The sequence below is a fragment of the Accipiter gentilis genome, chromosome 31 (genome assembly GCF_929443795.1).
Source record: "Accipiter gentilis chromosome 31, bAccGen1.1, whole genome shotgun sequence".
Lineage (NCBI taxonomy): Eukaryota > Metazoa > Chordata > Aves > Accipitriformes > Accipitridae > Astur > Astur gentilis.
Window position 1 is genome coordinate 19,109,550 of NC_064910.1, and position 22,427 is coordinate 19,131,976.

At 41.0% G+C, this 22,427-nt stretch overlaps 1 protein-coding gene across 3 annotated transcripts in view; it reads right to left on the bottom strand.

Moving 5' to 3' along the window:
* Positions 1-6,433: 6,433 nt before the first annotated feature.
* Positions 6,434-22,427, bottom strand: part of GEMIN8 (gem nuclear organelle associated protein 8) — a 29,813-nt gene continuing 13,819 nt past the window's right edge. For all 3 annotated transcript variants that reach the window (XM_049834198.1, XM_049834196.1, XM_049834197.1), the window contains 2 exons: positions 10,304-10,550; positions 6,434-6,672 (listed from right to left, as the gene is read on the bottom strand). In XM_049834198.1, coding sequence (XP_049690155.1) covers positions 6,657-6,672; positions 10,304-10,550 — 263 coding nt within the window. In that variant the 3' untranslated portion in view covers positions 6,434-6,656. The remainder of the gene's footprint in view (positions 6,673-10,303; positions 10,551-22,427) is intronic.

Here is a 22,427-nt window from a genome sequence, read left to right on the forward strand (position 1 = left end):
AGCACGGCGGTGACCGCCTGGAACCCTGGTGGTAGACGATGTGCAGGAGGAACAGGAGACAACACCCAGCACTGGTCTTCAGAGCTGCTGCATTTCTGCAGGAGAAGGGGCTGGAGCAGAGGTAAATGAGCCCTGCAGGCTGGCAGTTAAGGCAACAAAGCAAGCAGGAGCCAGGGAAAGGTACGGAGAGGGAGGCAAGGCTCTGGAGGCAAGCCCACTGAGGGAAACAGGGAGAGGAAGTGATGAGCAAAACAGGAGACAATGGTTGTATTTCAGAAAGGAAAAAAAAAAAGGTCTTATTACAGCAATTTTTTAAGGCACCAGGTGCTGCTTCATCTGCACTTACATGATCTCTAGCGACTGGGTACACATTCTGGGCTTGTGTCCTTTCCTTCCTATGGCTCCCACCGGTTTTGGACCCTACTATTACAGATTTTCAGGCTGAAAAATTCCAGCGGTAAAGTTAGAAACCTGTAGCCATTAGAATAATGGGAGATCCCTAGAGAGAGAAAACACTGCTATGTAGAGAATTTATTAGCAGCAGGAATAGAAGCCTGTATCAGCACTTTCCTGGTGGATAAATCAGTGGGTTTGCTAATGATGTTTCGGTTCTCTTGATTGAATTGGATTTGTAAGAGAGAAATGCAGCTGCAGACTGAATTGCTTTGTATGACAAGAGAATAATGAATAGCCAATCCTGAACACCCAGGGTTTCTGTATATATGGGATAATTTAGCTTCCATTGTTATTATTTTATATGCAAATGAAATTATCAACGCCTTTATGTAATTGCTTCCTGGATCACATTTATTCTAGAGTTTTTGCCTGTTTGTGTGCAAGAGAAATTTCTTCCCTCGTTTTTAGCCAGGGTTTAACACTAAATCCTAGTCCTGCTGGAGCCTGTGGGAGTTTTATTATATTATAGATATGACCCATTCAGAGGACATTGAAAGTGAACAGAAAATACTGGAACTGCCTGTGGTCATGAGAGTGCTATTACTTATTTGGAGATAGGGCCCATTACCTTATGCTATTATCTGCATGTTACATGTGCTGGGTTTTGCATATTTGATGTTTACTTAACATGCATATCAGGTTCTTTTAACAATAGTGTTTTGGAGATGATTTGGCTAAATGCCCTCATCAGCTTCTTGCTAGGTTGTTCTCCTGGGTTCCAGCCACTAAATCTCTGTGTGTTTTAAGCTCTAAATAGGCTACTGCTCCCCCTCCGAAGAATCATGCTGAGCTGAAGCAATGCCCGCTGGAAAAGCAGAAAACGGGATGCCAGCTGGCAAAGAGGGCTGAAAAGAGAGAAAAAGAAAAAATCATTCTTAAATTGAGAAATTGCCTTAGCAATGTCCTCATCTGCTGGGTGGGAATAGATCATGGTTGCTTGGTTGGTCTTTCAAATGGCTGAGCTCCTAAATTACAGTTACGCCTTGCCGTTGGAGAGATGGAGTTGACAAGAGATGTACTGTTGAGACACACTATAAATTAAGCAGATGGATTGTGAAGTCCAGGCTCTGTATCCAGTAATTGTTCCTCCCACTAGGGGAAAGTCTTACAAAAGCTTCCCCTGGTGCTAAACAGGATCGTGGGGGTTTCATTGCACTGCAGCTTTAGAAAGGCTTTGGTCAGTTGTTAAGAGAAGTGGGGATGTTTACTCTGGGTGATTGACGGGAGTCTACCCAGAGTGGGGAGATATGAACTGGCAGTGACACCCTTCCCACCACTGGCACAGCAGTGAGGAGGTTTTGTGGTTTAATTAAGAAAAGAGGAGAGAGTGGTCTTCCCTCAGCTGCCAACAGGTCAGGGACAACGCTGTGGGCAGGCTCTTGGCACTTTCTGTTTTCACCGTTTACGGTGCCAGAGGCACGGACCTTTTTCTGGTCATCTAGATTAGTCCTTCTCATTTGCTCTGCTTGCTGCTGGGTGTCTGGGCAACTTTTCGTGCCCTGCGTGTGGGAGGTGGACAGGAATGTAGGAGCTGAGAGCTGAGAGAGCAGAATCGGGCTGCAGAAGAGCATGCGTTGGGGTGGAGGGATACAAGCTAGGCAGGAGCCTTTGTGAAAAAGACGAGGGAGCAAGAAGAGAGGATAGGTGGACTGAAAATGACTGACGTAAGAGAAACCCTGGAAACCACTCAGCTGGATCCTTGAAGATCTAAAGTATGACGGACATTGCCGGAAAAATGCATCACAGTGCATATCCATTTAATTCCAGGTAGCTTTGTGGGGATGGCAGCAGTGTAGGCATTTTTCCTACATTCTGTATGCATTCGGATGTTATTTCAAGCCCTGCAAAGTGAGGCTGCTAAGCCGTTCAACATTTTAAAGGTTGCTCAGCTAAGAAGTATAAAAAAAAACCCTCAAATTTTATTTCTGGGAACCAGGAAATTAAAATAATATTGGAATATCAACAAACTCAACAAAATTTTTTTTGCCACTTTTTCTTCACAATTATTATAATTTTGGACACCCTACTACAAAAAAAATTAATATCTGTATTGTACTTGAGATTCTGCTGCATGTTTTCTAGCATTATAGTGGGTTTACATCATTTCACGCTTCAAAAGCCTGGCATGAAGGAAGTTAAACTAGCAAAACAAAACTGTTCAATTACTGGTTTTTAATACAGTATTTTAAAGTTTCAACAATATAAACCGTTGGTATGTTTTATTCCAGTAGGATGTGGTTATCTTCTTGGACTGAAGTGAACAATTCTGTCACATAGATGGGAACTATCGCACTGCAGGCTATGCCTGGAATGACAGTTTCCACAATGTAACACAAACCACTAGTGCTGTTAAATTATTATCAGTGTATTTACTACAAAAACCTTTAGCCGTAGCCATGCTGTAGAAACAGATTTCATTTTGCTAGACTTGACTAATGCAAGTAACACTGAAAGACTGAAACAGCTATTGAAGGGAGGAGACTACAGTAAGGCAGCTCTTTTTCTCCTTCCAAACAAGATTTAACTGCTGTTGACAGGGAAAGTATAGGACATCTTTCTAGAGCAGGTCTGCATAGTGAAACACATTTGTGAAGGACAAATAACTGATCTCTTTTAAAGTTCTATATAGAAGCACTTTTGCACTCCGGAGATACACATTCATGCTCTCACACTGGAGCTGTAGGTGACCTGAAGAGGGATCTGCTCAACAGAACAAGCAAAGGAGGGAGCACTGCACACTTTTGTCAGTCATTTTCTCTATTTTCTTTGCTGGTAGAGGAGAGCAGTTCTGGAGGAAGGACTTTCTGTAGCACAATGCAGCTGTTCTTTCTGGTGTGTCCCAGAAATGAATTAATCATCTGGCATTTATGATATCACGACCCATTGCCATGGCACCACATCACATGCTCAGTATCATGGCTTTCAGAGCAAGAGCAAGCCTCAAAACGGGCAGTAGGGTTTGCATGATCTGAGTTTAACGGCCAGCAAAAAAAAAGATAACATAATGAAGACCACAGGACCAGTATATAATGATAAAAATGGCCACTGTGAGGGCTGCTCAGCTGCAGGGCTTCTCCGAAGAGGTGCTAAGGAAGGACTTCATGCGTGCCCCAGGAACACCCAGGGTGGTGACACCAAAACAGGACCACAAACCAGCCATGGCACTGCTGAGAGACAGCCCTGTGGCAGAGCAGAACAAGGGAAAAAGTCACATTATGCTCCGGAAGACTCTGTGTAACAAATACTTTCTTGTCTCTAGCACAGGGTGATCTGGCATTACTGGAAATCCTAAATACATCAACAGATATATAGAAAATTGTGAAAAAGTCATGAATGTTACCATCCTCCCAGATGTAATAATTATGTAATGCCTATTAGTTTTTTTGATTGCTTTTGGTTTACAGTCCATTTCAGATTTATATTCTGCAGTCATGTAAGGATTATTCCGTTTGGAGCAACTCATCAAACTTTTGTGTTTCAAGTGCATTGCAGCATTATTGGCTAAAGTTTTAGCTCAACATCAGCACTTTGCACGAAAGGAGGATAGTGGGATGGGAGCCTTCAGTTATTACTCAACCATTTCATGGAATATGCTACAGACCAGAAGTGTGGCCTTTGATGAATTATTTCTTAAGTAAAAACATGCTTCAAGCATTTACTTCTGTCACAGCAATAACTCCTTTCCTTCTGTCCAGGGGGAGGATGTTACAGTATTATAATTAGTACAACAGAACCCAAGATACATAATCTGTACCTGCACTTAGATTTCTGGAGCTCTCTGACAAAGGACAACTTAAGCTTGTGGCAGTCTCGATGTTTTATCATGCTTTGCAAGTGAGAAGTGGGCCATGCAGTCTTAACTAGCAGAAGTGGGGGTGGAAATGGGATTTGTTTTAAAGTAGATACTAATTAGTTTCCAAAATGTATTAGACGATGTGGTTGCTGGAGGTAGCAAAAACGAGACATGATGACCCAGGAGATCTTTTCCTGTGCAGTGCAAAGGATGGGAATAAGACTTTGCTATGCGAGAATCACAATGAATGAAATACAAGGCATGGACTTTTTCTTGCTGGATGCTTGTACATGTCTAGACTAAAAGGACTGACTGAACCTTGGGCCTCCAATTCCAGCTACAGTTCACATCAAAGCAAAGGGTATGAACCTGAATCTTGCAAGTATGCTCCTTGACACAGTGTCTGCAAACCTACTAACTCAAGACACTAACTTACACAGAAAGTCGCAATGAAAAAAATAATTAGAAATCTGGGATAAATCCTTCCGTGGGTTTGCCCAGCATGAGCATTACCTTCTGTGTTCAACAAGGAAAATAAAACACATGCTTTTCTAGATGTTTTGTAATAGAAAAAGCTGGCTAACATGCCTGATGAAAGAAATGCAAGGGGATTGTTTTTATACCAAAGCAGGAAAAATCCTTGAAGGCTCCGAGTACTATGACAATGTGCTCACATGTTCTCTTCTAGCGGTGGCAACATTGCCTTACAAATGCTCACGCCTGTGGAGTTTGCCACCTCTAGACCTGCTCATCCAATTGCACAAGCGAGTGTTTCCCTTAATCCTTTTCATGACAAATAAACTAGGTTACATTAAACAGCTTAAAGTAGCACTGGTCCAACTCGACTCCTTTTGACTTATAGCGAGGGAGTGATCACATGGTTAAGAGCTGCTGGCAGACCTCAACTGCAGTAAACTTTGGTGGAGTTGAGCCACAGTGGCAATTTCTGTACCTAGGAAAAAGGATGCACGGGATAGCTGAAAGCTGAACCTCAGGACTGATATTTCAATCTTGAGCTTCAGTATAAGCATGTGGAAAGAGTCTAAAAATCACTGTAAACATAAGTCTAATTAGCTTCCTATGCCATCACCCAATGGCAGCTCTCTAGAGGACACTATAAGAAAATTCCATGAATAATGCAATATTTTGTTACCCCTTCCCAGCTTCCAGTAAGGTGCCGCTTAGGGACATCCCAAGACAGTGGTGTAACTTAATTTTTAACAGCCCTGATAGACTTTTGCCTCACAACTTTATTGAACCTAGATTTTGGTAAACGGTTGCTTTTATTTAAAACAAAGTCTAAAAATTAAGGAGGACCACTTTGAACTCTATTTGGAAAAAATCCCTACCAATCCTTTCCACTTTTCTCATCCTTTCCTCCTCACAAAGGTATTTCTTTGGGATGGCTGTAAACAGCAGTCATGGGGATAGCAGTTTTGTGTATTTTGGCTTTTCAAAAGGCTTTGTAGGCAAAAGATCTCAGTGTAGTTTATGGAACCAGCAGTGGTATTGGCACAATTAGGCTGAAAAGTATTTTCTTTTCAAAAACTATGTATGTTCTCACTGTTTGCTTGCTTTCTTAGAAGAAAATGACTCATGATTAAAGGGAAAAAAAAAATCTTTCTATGACTGTGTAATTAATAGAATCCATGCACAGAGAATCTCGATTACACAAAGATCAAGATGAGCAAGTCTTTCTCCGCTTTTGATGAAGCAAAACTTCCATGCTGCTCCTGCCCTGCTGAAATGAATAGTTGAGGCTGATGTATGTGTGCACACCTACTTCAAAGAATGGACTGAGCCCAAGTAATTCTTCCTCCATGATAGCCAGGTCTCCAAGAGAATACCCGAATAGCAACGTCATGGTTTATCACCTACTCACCCAGAGCTCCACTGCATGTCTCTGCATACCAGCTCAGGAATTTCAGCTATGCAAGAATATATGAAGGGATGTGAGGCCTTGAACTTCACACTCTGGCTAGAACCACCCTTCAGGAGCAGCTGAGACTCCCTCACAGGCTGCTATTCTACCTAGGAGAAAGGCCACGAGAGTTTCTTTCCTTTGGACTGTCCAGACAGGATCACAGGAGACAACAGAGCCGGTTAGACAAGGTAGATGGTTGATGAATTAGCACACGAACATGAAGACAGAATTTTGTCACAGCATGAATGTATTATTTATTAAATAGTATATTCCCCAGTCACTTACACTTTTAAGAAACCAGAAGGAAAACAGGGTTCTGGATGATTCATTCCTTTTGACAGACTGTATTTCACATTTTCGGCAATAACCTTGGCCCCTCTGTAATTCTTTCAGCCAAAATATTCAGACCAGCATGCCAAAAATCATACTTAAAAATCCAAACTGAAGCAGCTGTATCAGTCTCTTGCTTTTCTCAATTTCTATTCAAAGACCTGGACTCCTATTAATGCAACAAGAGATGAAGATGCCAATATTTAAAAGATATTTCATGTAATGAATGAGTGAGATTTTGCAAAGAGAAAAAGACATGAGTGAACAAATCCATATGGATTATATACATTTTTATGCTTCACAAAGGCTGTTACGGAAATTTAGGTTGCTTTTTATTAAAACTTCTTCTAAGTAAAAGATGTTTGCAGCTAGCCATTATGCAAGACTACCATCAAAAAGGGTGACTACTTACCAATAAGGTTGATTAAAAGAAAAGTTATGTTCATCAAAATTGTTTAGTCTCTTCTCAGTTTGGCTTTACAGACAGGCATACTAAACTGTCAGCTGCTTTATGGAGTAATAATTCTAAAAGGACAAGTGTTCTTGACAATGTCACCTATGCGTAAGAGTAAGCAGCTTTTCTTTCAGTAGGAAACATAGAGGTCATTGCTTCATTTGTACGTTAAATTTATACTGTGCCAGTTCAGAAAGGTTTTTTGATTTAATAAATGTTTTCAGTAGAAAAGACCTATGATTTTTCTCTGATCTTCCAAGTGTCTTCAACCGATCACAACCTCTTCTTCTGAAGATGAGGCTGATTTGCATATTTGCATGTAGCAAATGAGCAAACCAGTTTCTGACTTAATTGTTTGTATGACAACTTGTACTTGTGACTTCAGGGTGTAATTCCTTCTACTGGAGCTGGGAAAAGCTCATGAGGAACAGCACCACCAGCAAGTGAAGAATTCCCTTTGGGCAGGACTGTACAAGCAGCTGGCATAACTGAAAGCAAAGGTGCAACTTTTTGGACAAGGAAGAATCAAGTCCGCAGCATCACAGTTGCATTCTAGTCAAGAGGCTGGCCTAACATTGTATTTGGGGGAAAAACCCACAAGTGTACATGGTCCCATGATTGAGGATTGCAGCATAATACATACGTGCAAGGAAGGTGAATGTTACAGACATTCTAAATGAACAGAGGCATTTTTGAGTTGTAGTTGCATTGCTTCCATGATCACGTTTTTATGAGATATTTCTTCGAAATGTAAAATGACATGGGAGATGGAGTAAAAGAACCACAACACAAAATCTCCCAAGTTTCACTGAACTACCAGCAAAATGGGACATCTGGCCAACTACCAGCAACAGCCTATCTCCTGAAATTCAGGAGCAGCATAGAGATTATTTGGCAGCAATTCTAAGTCTGCAGTAGTGTATTCCTCCCTTGCAGGCCTTAGTACATAGTTCCTAGGGAACACTTCATCCAGTTCTCTCTACTTCCAACCTCATTAAACAGATTAAACCCTCTTAGAAATAGGTAAAAGAACCAAAGGCAAGGAAATTGCTTGAATGTTTTAGATGAAGTAGGAAAGGAATTCAACTTTTGTCTTGTATGAAGTCTCTACAAATACTTTTGGAGACCAGAATTTTTGCTTCTGCTAGAAGAACCAGCTGGATGCAGAAAAAAAACACAGTAAGAACTGGGAGTTGGGTTGAAAAGTAAGAACAGCCCAGTCCTACCCATCCTTTCTTTCTTCTGTACTGAACTGCACGGGGGAGACACCATCACCATACTGGAAACATTTCAAATTGGAAGAGAGAACTATGCACGTTAATCTGAGACAGGGTTTTCCCCCAGCAGATGCAACAGCCCTCCCATTCGTTTTGTAGCATACCACGCATGTGGTATTGACTAGCATTCCTGTGAAAGTCCTGTCAACACTCTTCATGCTTCTGAATGTTAGAACTGTCCTTGCTTTAAGTTCCATCTTCCTTAAACAATACAGCAGCCAAAAGAAAGCTTTAGCATATAAGAACTGGAGTGCTGGAGTATGGAAGTTTGTTTATAAAAAAAATAAAAAATAAATTACAAGGTGTTATGAAGAGAATTTATTTGGTCAACAAATGGAAACCCAAACAAAACACTGAATTTCTGACAAAACCCACCAAAACCAAGAGTGAAGACAAGTGCAGGACTGTTCATAACCCTTTTCCCTCTCCTGTCTCACACAAGTTATTTAGATTAATCACACCAGCAATAAGTCATGGAGACTGAGGGCTTTTAATTTCCATGTTCAATTTAACTCCATCTCATCACATCTAAAGTGAAGGAGGTGGAACTGAAATGAAAAAGCTGCTTTGAAAAAACATAGTAACTACTAGCAAACCCAGAGATACTTTAAACTGCACCACAGAGTTGTTTTAGTGCAGCTGGCTGCTGCAGAGGGGACAGCAACTGCTGGTGGGTATGACAAACCACACATGCTACAGAGATACACCAGACGCAGCGGGCATGAACTGAAGTTAGAATTTTAGTTGGGACCTTCCTCTGTTGCCAGATAGGCACATGAATGTTTGTCACAATTAAAACAGTATAAGGTTCCTTTGCCCTGGCATGGAAATGCTGCTTAATAGAAACTACAGCCCTTCAGCACACAATGATCCATAGCAGCAGTGCTTCACAGAAAGTCCTTGGAAGTGTTTAGGGTACCATTTTCTAAGGAGTCACCAGTATTGAGGGGCCAGCTTTGCCTCTCTTACACAGACCATTTGTGTCCCTCACTCCACCTGGTCAGCTATCAGTGGAGCAAAGCACAGCTGACCAAAAGTAAAGAGTGATAGAAGTGGAGCCAAATAGCCCACGCAGATGGATGAGTATGCACAGAGGCACATCTAACTTGCCTACATTTAAGCTTTGTGCATAGAATATGCAGGTGGCCATCAGAAAGCCGCATCTAAAATAAACATAGCCCTCAGGGCTACATGGCTTCCACACCTCAATATACAGCGTACAGATATACTCTTAGTCTATCAAACTAATACATCTTCTTTAAAGTTTGAAACCAACTAGATGCTTCTTATTAGAATGGCAAAAATCACTGTAGGCACTGGCCCCAAGAGTGCTTTGTCCTCTTCTCTTCTGCTAAACAGATCTCTAACAGACAGGGCCACATCAGGCTTCTTGCCGACTCCCCCCCTTCCCCCTTCATTAAAACATTTTTCTATATAATGTTGCTTTAGAGTCAAACTTGTGCCAGACAAGTATCAGTCTGGAAGAAAAACTTCCTGCTTTATTATAAACCTCTGAAAAAGAATTCAAATGGCTGGGCTACGGTAATTTGATATGTTGTATCTTGGCCAGTGGGCTCCCGGTTCTCAAAAAAAAAATTCCAAGATTAGCAGACATAACACTTCAAGCTGTGCTGTGTTAAACAGGATCCAAATGCTGCTACGTTAAACAAGACTGAAAAATGGGATCATTCAATTTCCTAAATGGGAAGAACAGACAATTCGTATAGTCTTTTGCTTTTTCACATCACTTTAAGTTTTCCCAGTTCACTGAGTATAGAGGCTTATGTTCCTTGCAAGCAAGGCAGGCAGGTATCAAATGAGTGAAACTATGACTTTAGACAGGTTTGATATTACTGTCCCTCCTATTACTACTTGACAACTCTATGTAGGTAGAATGGACCGTGACCATCGCTGACAGACAGTGTAAAAGGAACACAGGGCAAAGAAACATGCTGCCCTTGCCAGCCTCTGCCCCAAAGCTGAACCAAAACCAAAACTTTTAGCAGCACAACCTGAGGCAGCTGTCCCTACAGCCCTGTGCCATGTCAGAGCACAGTCCAGGTACTCACAGCTTGAGGGGAATAATGGGCCAGTATTTGGGCTGCTTTTTATCACAGTTTCTATCAAAGATAAGCTGCATGGCAGCCTCCATAGCCTGGATTTTGGCAGCTTCAGCACCATACAGTTTCTTCATTTCTGCCATTCGCCTCTCTCCAGGTCTTTCTGCAGGTGGCTGCACAGAACGCCCCATCCTTTTGTGAAGGTCTTGATCAGCCTCCACATACTGGTGCTCAGCTTCCAGCTGCTGCTGTCTCCCTAGACAAACAAACCACAAGAGACGTAAATTATTGAGCTATGAAACCAATCACATTTTATTTTAACTTTTTAAATATTTCATATTCAAATTCATGCTGGGTCTAGAGGGCCGAGATCCACACATTCTATGTTCAGCCAACTTCTGCAACTTACAAAACAAATTGCATGTTACTCGTCCTGCTGTGCTCATTATGCATAGTGACAAACTCCTACTAAATAACATGATAAAGCCAGGCTGGAAGAAGTGGGGAGAAAGGAGGAAGATCCTGGAATTGAATCCTAAAACTGTAGAAGACCTCTGTATTATTAATAACAAGTAAAAATCAGCATTGTTTCATTTCTCCCCAGCATACACATGCCCTGAAAAGCAGAAGAAAAACCAAAAGACCCCCAAACAAAATCAAAACCAACCCGCTCAACCCCAAACAAGAGAGTTGTTTCCAAAGTAATGACTTAGCAGCTGAGATAAGGAAACAACGCACAGGACAATGCACCTTTAGCTGAACCATAGCCAAGAGAAAATGTAATCAGTTACTACTCTGAAAATGAACAAATCAGTCTGTCATGCAAGTGTCTGCCATTAAGTGCATCCAATGAAACACAGCTGTAAGCATTGTGTTTAGATAAACTATCCAACCTCATCCATTTCTCAAGACCTGCAAAGTTCAAAACTGGCAGCCTTACTGCTATTGCTCTGAAGGCAAACCAAAACAGCACCCAACATAAAGCGCTGCACCATGTCTTTTAAAGAGGATTTAAAACAGTTCAGAGAGGTGAAACATTTGGACCAATCTGTCATCAAAAATCCTCTTTGGTAAGCCCTATCAGGAAGCAAGAACTTGATTTTGTGTGCCCAAACTTACCTCCACTTCCTGGGTGCTGCTCTGATGGAACAAATAATGCTCTGTGCCATTAAAACAGCAAAGTGCTATCCTCTTATGGGGACATTTCTACAAGATGAAGAAAATCACCTGGCAGTTGAACTCCTTTGCCTACCAAGGACAAATGAGGGTTCTCAAAACTGCATCACTGAAACAGTTCACTACTAGTAATAGCTTTTTTTTTTTTTTTTTTTTTTTAACATCAAAAGGGGCAGAGTGTCCACAGGTCAGGATGCATTAGTCACATACAGGACATGCTTCTCAGCGTTTGGTGCCATGTACCTCTTCCCTCCTTTCCCTAAGGCAGAGATTTAGCTTCCACAAAACACGTAACATCTGCAAACCCTAACCCGAAGTTAAGTATCCTGACGTATCTGTGTCAAACATCTGCCATTTATTTTTACACTGGGAAGTACTGTACAGAGCAGCCAACTGACTGTCTGTCAGCCTTCCTAAATGAATTATCCCCCATACCTTATTCACAGAAAATAGATATTTTAAACAGTATAATCAGAAATTTCAATTTTGGCATCTCTTTGTCTGACAGGGATACAGAAAGCTTTTGTCCTATCATTTCAAACACCATCCACAGTTTCGTGTTGGTAGTCGAAGGACAGGAGGGCTTGAGGGGTTAGCAATTTATTCCAGAGAGCCATTTCACTTTATATGATTTTGCTTTAAGGGCACACCCCTGAAGTGGGCTGCACTGCCAGAATTCACAAGGAAACATACATTAGAGTCCATATGTGTTTTTGGAAGAGTCAGATTTATTTGGTGTCAGGCCATTTTAACCAGAAGGTCCGAATTAAAAGAACTAACATTGCCTACAGAGGGCCTAGCACTATGAGGACAGGCTATAGCACCCAGGCTGTGACTACACAGGTCACTTGCATCCCACTGAAACAAACTTCCTGGGACACCAGACTGTCCACAACTAGGTAACATGCTTTTAAGCATGAACTTGATGCAAATTACACTGAATAGCGTTAGACAGAAAACAAGAATCTATACTGGAAAAAAAGTGTCTCCCACTGTAGGTTACACAGCAAAACTCTGGCAGGGCAATGAATTGAACCCATATTTGTTGACTGTCTTGGGCCACAAAGAGAATTCCTTGTACTTCTGTATTGCCCATGGAAATTTTTTATTCATTAGTTCCATAGCTGCATGCTAGAGACAGCTGCTTCCTCGCCTGCTTGCTGTAAAATGCCCTCTAATAGCTCATTGCACGCAATAACACTTAAGAAAAATTAATTTCTCTGGAGACAGATAATGAATTCTACTGTTTGGAATTTAAATGGGTCTCTAGCAGAAGCTTTAGGATGGATGAGTGGATTACAGTTTAGTGTGCATCAATCTCCATTTTGTAGCACAGAGTAGTTCATAAACCTGCAGATCCTAATGTTAACAATCAAAATAATAATACCAATTTGAATTCCATTGTCAAAATTACCTAACAAATGTCTGGAGTATATGTTTTACTTTACACTAATCAGATGCACTGCCCTTAACTTTCTAACCTGACTTGTACTCTTCTATAGCTACTGGTTAAAATATTCCCAGAGTAACTCTATTACAGAGTCTCGGACACGTAAATCAGGTCTCCAGAGTCCAGGCAGAGGCTGGGGACAGAAATCTGCTACAGGGACCCACATTTTTTTGTGCCAAAGGCTGAATTTGAGCATAAAACATGGCAGCTGTTGCTGGTAGTACCACTGTAGCTGTGTGGAATATATGTTGCAGTTTCAAATGGGTTATTTGTGGAGAGATAATACCATGACAAACTGCACTGTCAGTGATGGCACCATTTGTTGTCATGGACAATCAAGGAAAGAGAACCCAGGGAACTAAATAGGTATGTAAACTACTGATTTTCCAAAAGCAGTATTTCCAGCCAAACACAGAGATAAGAAATAGATGACAGCAGAGAAAGTTTTGTCCCATTGAGATGCACACTAAACTCTCTTTGTTGGGGCAGGGGCTGGGAAGTAGAGCTGCTCTTATTTCCAGCAGTCTGGGTTCTTTCCATTACCTCAAAATTTACTTTAAAAACAATACAAAGGAATGCAACTTGAGCTAAATGTGCAACTATCCCTTCATCAAAAGGATGACAACAAGCATCTGACAATGGAAAAAACAAACAAAATTATAAACTGTCTATAGACCTAAACCTACAGAGGCAACCGGATTTCTCTGAAGCAAGCACCAAACATTCATCCATGAGTTAGGTATCAAGGTTTATCAAAACACTAATTCTCGGCCTGCAGCAATGAAGTCCCCAGCTTCAGAACAGATTCTCAAATCAGTTTCACACTCCAAATTCGTAAGTCATTGTACTGCCAAGTTATAAATGTGAAACAAATAATTTTTACACAATTCTAAGTAGGTCCTCCTTCCACTTCACACAGACTAAAATAAACATGCTTTCTTTTAAAGTGTTCAGCTTCAACTACTGGCAAGCTTCCTCCAATCATGAAACAGTGTTGTGCAAATGTTCAGAAGGCAGGCAGGCAGCTGCAGTGGTGGCTGGCTCCAGCACAAAGGAAAAGCACTGCTGACATTTTCCTAATTGGTCAGTTCCATTTGTTCCCAAAGATGCTCTTCCTCTCTTGAAGCTCTTTTCAGAATTAACTTATTCCTACCAAGTCCATTTCTGCTGGGAAGTCATCATTATCTGGCCAAAACCAGTTGAGAGATCTTTTTCCAAATGCAGTAAAAAGCCTTTTTTCTTCATATTTAAGGAATACTGAGATCTCTACCTAGCTCACACTGCATCCTGGGATATCATCAGTGATTCCAGGCCTTTTGAAAGAAAGTTTTGGGTTGTTGTTTCCCCTCCCCACCCCCGGCCACTTTTCCTACCCTTCATGGATGACTCTTAATCTGGGGTATACTAGCTGAAAAGTGAACAAATATAGACAACTACCTCCATGCTCAGGACTGCCAAAAGCAGGATAAACAGTAACGAGCACCTTAGCTATTTACTGCATTTGGGGTTTCATGGACACACAAATGCCCTCTTACATACTTTCAGCAAAACTATGACCTAAGCCCTTCAAGACAAGCTATTTTCCTCACAGGCCCTTAGAAACTCAGCTGCCTTGTTTCTTTTATTTTACAAAAAGGAAAATGTCATATACTTTCCACAAGTTTGATCCACTTTGCTCTTCCTTCTTTGCAATATCCTTTGAGAAGCTCAAGTAGTAATAAAAAAAAAATTCCTCTCTGAAATTCATCCTTTTCTTATTAAAAGAAAAAAAACCAAAACAAAAACAAAACAAGGAAAAAAAACACCTCAAAACCGAAACCCAAATAAATTTCCTTATTTGGAGAGAAGTCCCTGTGGAGACTTTTCAACATTAAAAGGAGATGAAAGTAGGGAGCATAATTATCTATGTTGGATTTTTAATGAAAGATTCATTTGTATGGTTTGTTGTACCATTTTTAGTTCTTAATATTTATACACCCAACCCTTAGCTTCCTGTAGCCAGTGATCATATGCAACCTGACGACGTTTCTTATACAGGCAGCCTTCTCCACAGTTCTCTAGGTGCACACACTCTGCAGTCTGCCATGTTCTGCCCCACACGATGGTAGTTATGGCAAGAGACCGAGGCCTTGCTCCTCCTAAGTGTCAAATGGCCTTTACTGACTGTGTTTCTTGCTTAGTTAGCACATTATTCTTCAAGGAAATATTGCACTTTCCCCAGCCTTGGTCGGTTTTTTTCTTTTCCTTGAGACTGACCTATACCCCTGTTCACATATTTGTCTGCTTATTTCAGATGGTGAATGATTTTCTGTTACTGCTGCATATGCACTTTCTGAGCTTTCTCATCTTGTCTTAAATGATACCTGAGCTGATCTTGAGCAGCCCACACTAACAGTTAAAAACACTACCCATTTCTACTGATTAAAAACTCCTAGTTCTCTCTTTGAATGCCACTACCCACAAGCCTATCTGCTGTGTTAAATGTTCTGCCTACACAGGCTTCTCAACGCAAAATGCCAGCTTCTTCATCTCCCTAGAAAAGCCAAGTACCTTTACCATAAACTTATGTGTGAGTTTTTCTGAGGTGATAACATCAGACCATTTTATTATGCCCGTACTTGCATGAACCAGGCATACCATGGGGAAACCCAAAATCTTCGCCTAAAGGAATTCCAACAAAATAAGGATTTAAATCTGAGGATTTGTAAACAGGATATTCAAGGAGTTTAATTTCTACAGAGCTCTACGGAGCTCTGAATTTCCAGAGGGCTGACATCTTAAGCATTACTCTTTATCAAGGGCAAAGCTTTGCAGGGCAAGAGTTACCATCAGTGGGAGCCTGTAAGATACAAACAATTGTGACTTACACCCGCATCTGAAAAGATAAAATATTCCAGGTTGCTGAAAACAGCACGGTCTTCCTTGCTGGAGGGTTACTTTGGAACACTAAGCAACTTACAGAAATTGTGGAAATGTACTGAAAGAAGAGACACAATTTTATAGTGGAATGAACAGCCTCATTCTAGCTGTGATTTGGCTTGGGGAAAATAGACTTATGTTTAAACTTCTCCTTAAATTTAAAACTTTGTGTTCGCAAAAAATGTACAAAAAGGATTACAGATGATACAATGTAACTTCCCCCTCCCATTTTTAAAGAGAAGTCTGATCTTGAAAGAAATGGAGACAGCTAGGCAGTATCTTACTGTGCCAGCAGTCTAACCTATGTAGAAAAAAATCAAATGCTGTAGCTGGCTTGAAAACACTGATCTGGAATAAAAGCGACTTTTGGGGGGAGTAATTGCCTGGAACGATAACATCTCAGTCACCAGAGTCACAACCACCATGAAAGAGAACTACCAAAAACACTGAAAGTATTAAAACCCCAAGTATCTACATTGACAAGTTTTCCATCTGCTAGTTGAGAAGGGAATGAGTTAAAAGAAATTGAATATTTCACCACATATATCTACAAGCAATGCAATATTCTCAAGAAAAAAGAAAATGTTATGTTACAGGCTTTGAAGTAAGAGCAGATGTGATTCCTTGGCAAGCTTGTGGCAGTCTGAAACCATGGTTCCATGGACATTTTTCTTTCCTCAGCTACAAAACCAGCTTATGCAGTTTCTGCTTCCTTCCTCCCTTAGCTGCACGCTCCAGCTCCCAGGCCCCTCAAGGATGCCACTACAATTGTCTAAGGGGCCACACAGTGAACCCTGAAAAAAACCCCCAGCAAGTTATATTTAATCCTGGTACACTTCAGTGTCTTGGCAACACACATGCTGAACTAAAGGGGCAGCAACGGAGCAGGAGTGAATGGCTAGGAAGAAAAACTGCTTAACCTGGCTTTGGCACTGAGACATGTTCACTGAAGCACAGCCTGACTGAAAACCTATTGGTAAAAGAAGGAAACAGTCTAAGGCAAGAGAGTGTGCTCCTTAAGAAAGACACAGTTGCAACAAGCTGTCTAAACAGACAGCAAACAGATTTTGCAAATATGAAGTCCTCAGTTTGATACCTTCTCTTTCACTATAATACAGATCTTCTATACATTTTGAAGAGGACAGCTGTGTAGAAACGGGGCAAAATTACTTACCAAGAGAGCAAGTGAAGAGAAACTATCTTTGAAATCAAAATTAACAGAAAGCCAGGAAGTAAGGTTAGAACCAAGGTGTTCCACTTCCAGGTAGTATGGTTAGTACTGGGTAGTATGTATCAGTCTCAAGATAATTAAACACATGCCCCACTAATGAATCTGTAAAATTAATCTAATTTTAATTAATTAATTTAATTTTAATTAATCTAACTTTCTTACCTGACAGAGTTTTAAAGAATTAATTATCTCACATTGTTCTGAAATCTGTGGGTTAAGTTACTGGCATAACGTGACACAGTTAACCGGAGAACAAAGAAGCCGATTTCTGTTTTAGAAATAGGATTAAAAACCAGGAAGGGTTGTCTTGTGGTCTCCAAAACAAACTGCCAAAGATCCTAGATGGAAACAATACAAGCCTTCATGTCCATATTTACTCCAGCAGTAGGCTACACTGGTTACTGCCCAGCTAAACAACAAATCACCTTTCTTTTATTTTCTTCTATTACCTTCCACAATGAAACCCTTAAGAAGGGATATTCTTATCCCAACCAGAAAATGAACTGAAACAATCAAACCCCATAAACATGAAGCAACCGGCTAGCCCAGTGGAACCTCAAGTGAAAGCCTGCTCTAGAAATCTGAATGATCTAAATGTAATTCATAATCAGGTATACGTGCAACCAGGAGAGAAAACACACAGGCAAGCCCAGCATTAGCATGGGTCTGTATCACACCAGTGACAACAAGGTGTCCCGACTGTACGCTTGTGCCATCTGACAGAATTAAACAGCCAGGAAGTTCCTGACCGACCACTGCTTAGAAATTAGTACAGGATCAGGCACTGGCAGCTGCCTTTAGTAAGGATCAAGTCTACAGCAATAAGATTAAATACAGACCAGCTGACTCTGCGCTCCCATCCCCCAAAACAACTCCAATCTGTCACTGATGGCAACAATGCTGATGCCAGACAAAGACACCAGTGCTAGAGTAAACAGAAAGATTACTGAAATCTATATATAACTGTATCCATATATACACATACATTTATGGCACAGAGGAGACTGAACAAGGAAATGTTCATATTTAAAAATGCTGCTTTAAAAGCAAACAGGCACATTGAAGAAACATGAGTTTCACAACAATTTTTCCACATGTGCCCTGAACAGGAATCAAGCACATGCACTTGGAAGAAATTGTTCCATGATGTACAGAGCGCTAGACAGCTAAATAATACTGAAAGTTTGGTGCTTTCAGGGAAAAAAAAAAATAAAAAAAATTAGCCTGTGTCATTCTGCTAAAACAAACTCGCACATTCCAACTTTACATTCAAATTTCTTTCTTGAATCCAGCCACAAACTACACTGCTGAATTCAAGTTGGTTTATTGTATGACATGAGAAAGTAACTCAGTGATATATGCAGGGAAATCTGCTACTTTATCAAAAACATTTGAAAAACAGAGGGTTTTGAGAGCAACCTGTAACCACGTAAATGATTTTCTGAAAGGAAACATACTCTGGATATGAACTGACCTTTCAGTTAACCAACAGGTCCATAATTTAGTATTACGATAGACATGCAGAATTAAATAACAATCTCTGATCCAGGTAAACTTATTTTCAGCAAGTAAATATGCATTTTTTCCATGCTTTTAGTAAACTATAGTGTGCTCCCTGACCAATTGTTTTGAAAGAGACATCTGGAAAGAAGGTCAAACTAAAGGAATCCACAAAATATGTCACAACTTGTGAAAGAAAGGGCTGAGGGGTATAGCTTTGGAAACTTAGTTTACCTCTGACCTCATTGCTCATTTCAGCATTCTAGTAAATTAAATGAAATATACTTAAATACATAAGGATAATTGCTATGCCTGGTATTAAAAACACAACAAAAAAAAAATTGGGAAAATATGCCAAAGAAATCCTGCAGATGTGCCTCTATCATACCTTCCACAAAAGGGAAAGGTTTGACACTAGAACGAACTAGTTCCAGACTCAGTTGCTGGAGCAGAAGTCTGAGTGCTGCCTCCTTTCAAAGAGGCAGCTGGCATCCTGCGCTTCAGAAAGTTAAGTTGTACTTCTTTGCAAGTGGGAGCTCCACACCTCCCCTCTGTCTCTTCAATGGGGCAATTCACACGTGAAGGAAGTGTTTAAATGACTTGATGAAGACAAGACTTCAGAGGAGCAGAGCCATCAGACTAAAAGCCCATCTAGCCTGACAGCCTGTTGAGGTCAGTAACTTCTGGCAAGGGAAGAATGCAAAAATCAGGGAATGCAAATTTACCTACTGAGAAATGGAGAGATCAGAAAAAGGCAGATACTTCTTCCTGCACTCCTCCAAAGCCAGCCAGATGCTCTGCATCTACCATCTCAACACCTCCTCCACCAACATGTCACGCATGATGCAGTCTCCATACTCTGGACTCTTCCACAATTTTTCAACCTCCTTCCCACCATACCAGTGGCCAAAAATCCCAAAGCAATAACAACTGATGAAGTTTAAAGCGAGTCTTCCAACCGTTCTGCTCAGCAACTGTATCAGAAATTGCAGACCTCCTAGAAATGAAGGTGCTCTGCAAGGCTTGTGCAGAGTGAGAGAACTGCAGCATTGGCTTGTTAGTATTTGAACAACCATATTAAAATTGAGGCCCAGCACGCTCTTTGGAGACATACATTCCTTGGCAAAGTTTCTCCAATTTCTGTGAATACAGAGCTGACTTTTAGACCAACAACCACCATTTCAGCAACTACAAATGCAATTAAACCCAGGAGATTCTTAGCCAGCTAATTGTGAACAGTAACAATCAATAGTACAACACCCATGTTATTTATTTCTGTACAAAAATCCATTTAAGATTTATTCTTCATTTTACATGGCCTCCATGATTTCAGTGTACTGCAGAACAATGTTATGTCCGTGAAAATATCAGGGGGAAGCTCTGATACCTGGATAAATGGGTTTGGGTACTTTGGAGGCCAATAACAATTGTAATACTGATGAACAGCTGGATCAATCTGTACTGAGTACTTCATATGGCTGCAGCACAACTGTTTCTCGGTGTGTTGTTGTATCAACCTTCTCTATTTTCCTGAGAGGCAGGGAAGTGCTATCACCCCTGTATTACAGGTCCAAATAAAAAGAAAATGGACACAAATTCCTAGAGCAGGAGGTGCTTTAGATTCCTTGGAATGGGCTTCAGAACAGATCACATCACAAGGTGGCACAGGTGCTCAACCCAGCCAGTGGAAAAGATAAGAGTGACAATGTTCCCTCGCACCTTGTGGTTTAAGATGCATCATCCTTTGGGTATAAGTGACTGCTCCCTTCCTCCTGGAAGGCATGGTTGGAAGAGAAAGATTATTATTTTGGATATCTGTTGCTAAATTCTACCTTTGTTGAAAGCTTTTGTGGATCTAGTCCCAAACGGCATGTCCAAGGTCATGATGGAAGTCTGTAAAGGCCACCCAAGTCTGAGATGGGTAGCCTAACGCCTCTGCCTGTCTCTCTTGATTTTGAGCATGCGAGGAAATGAGTTTGGAAAAGACCCGGGCAGATAGAAGTCTCCGAACTCTTAGTTTCTGCCTCCACAGCACCCCATGTTTCCCTAATGACAACGGACATGAATTCCATCTGGGCACTTCTTATAAAACTGAGGCACAGTGAGAGACATTTAAAAGCAAATGGTGCTTCTGAAGTCTTGGCATTAAAATTAGCAGAGGTAAACTATGTCTCCAAGCAAACCTGTACAAGTGGATTGCTTTATAACAGAGACGCTTGAGATATTTTGCTGCCATGCTCTGTTGTAGATTCTAAGCAGATTTTGTAGATAAAGAGCATGGAAAGCACACAACATCATTACATCCATTTCCACCTCGGTCTCTGACATCTGCTTTTCACAATTACTCCAGTGCTGTACACCTGGAAGCTTTAAACATTTTTGCTACAGCAACAGTTCCCCCAGGTCAGTGCAAAAAAGGTTGTGTCAGAAAACGCTTAACTCGTAAGTGGACAGTGACAGTGTGGGCTACAACATTGAGAGTATCATGCTAAAGGCAGATGAATTCAGATTTATCAGCACAGAACTGAGACAGAGCTCTCTCCTAAGTAAAATTATTTAGGAGATCCAGAAATGCTGCATGTGGCATGTAGATGGAACCAGAAGACAGACTGCCCAAGTCGAGCCATTAGCACAGAGCAGCTTTTATGCCACTTTTCCCTAGAGCTGTGTCTGTCAGCGTGGTCTCACCTGCTCTTTTCCACAGCAGCTGCAGCTGCTTTCACAGGCTCCCCTGCAGGGACAAAGAATGAAGAGAAGACCAGAGGAGCCACTCAGAGCAGCTGCAGATGCTAATGACATAAGCAAGCAGGCAGACCTGCCTTCAAAAAAAAACTACCAGCACCAATTTTGAGTGTAAGTAGTGTCTGTGTCTTCCCACACCAAACTGTTCCCATATGAAGCAATCTTCCATAATAGCATTCTGAAAGCTATTTTTGCTCTTACAAGATGACGGGGGAAGGATTCCTTGTCCCACACGTGGCCTCTCAGCCCTGGGGTCCACCTGGTGGTTCTTTGCCAAAGCTTTGCAGAGAGCCCTGGTACGTCACAGCAATGCCCTCAAGCCTTGGAAACTGCATGAACACAGAACAGGCACTGATCCTCTGCTTGTCTGATCTAAAACTGAGTTACCACATGTATTTTCTTTGTAAAGATAAAGTTCCAATAGCTAATCCATCACAACAAGCTACTGACCTGTTTCCATGGGATCCTTCTGAGACCAATAACCATCAAGAAACAGCTATGAAAAGAAGATCTAGCACACGGATGGTGAGGGACAGGGCAGCTGAGAGGAGCAATGATCTGTCTCTGTCTTGCACATCTTATTCTCATATCCTCAAGATGAGTCCAGTCAGAAGGAATTTTATCACAGCACTGACTTACTAAGACCAGCAACAATACAAGATTACCAGAATTCTCCTACTGATTCATGAATAACTTAGGCATAATAGCTCTCTGGGAGAAAGGGTAGCTCAAATCCCGTATTTGTTCAGCAAAGATGATTGTCAACAGGATACGTTTTGGTCACAGGGATGACATCTAACTTAACTGTTAAGCAAAAGGTCTGGAATGAACAATTCTTCTCAGATCATATTGTTCATTCTTCTACCACTGAGGCTTTTGCTTACTTCCTGCTGAGGTACTCAAAATCCCTTATAAATATGAATAAATCAAACCTCTCAACAAGCCACCTGATAACAACAAGAACACATTAGACAGACAAATAAAGGGTGACAAGTTCAAACACAGGTTTCCAAAGTTTAATACATTTTTTCATATTAAGACAGCATTCTTCATTTCCATCAAATGTAAGAGGAAATAGAGGTGTTTGACATTTTGGCATTTCTCTTAAAGCAATG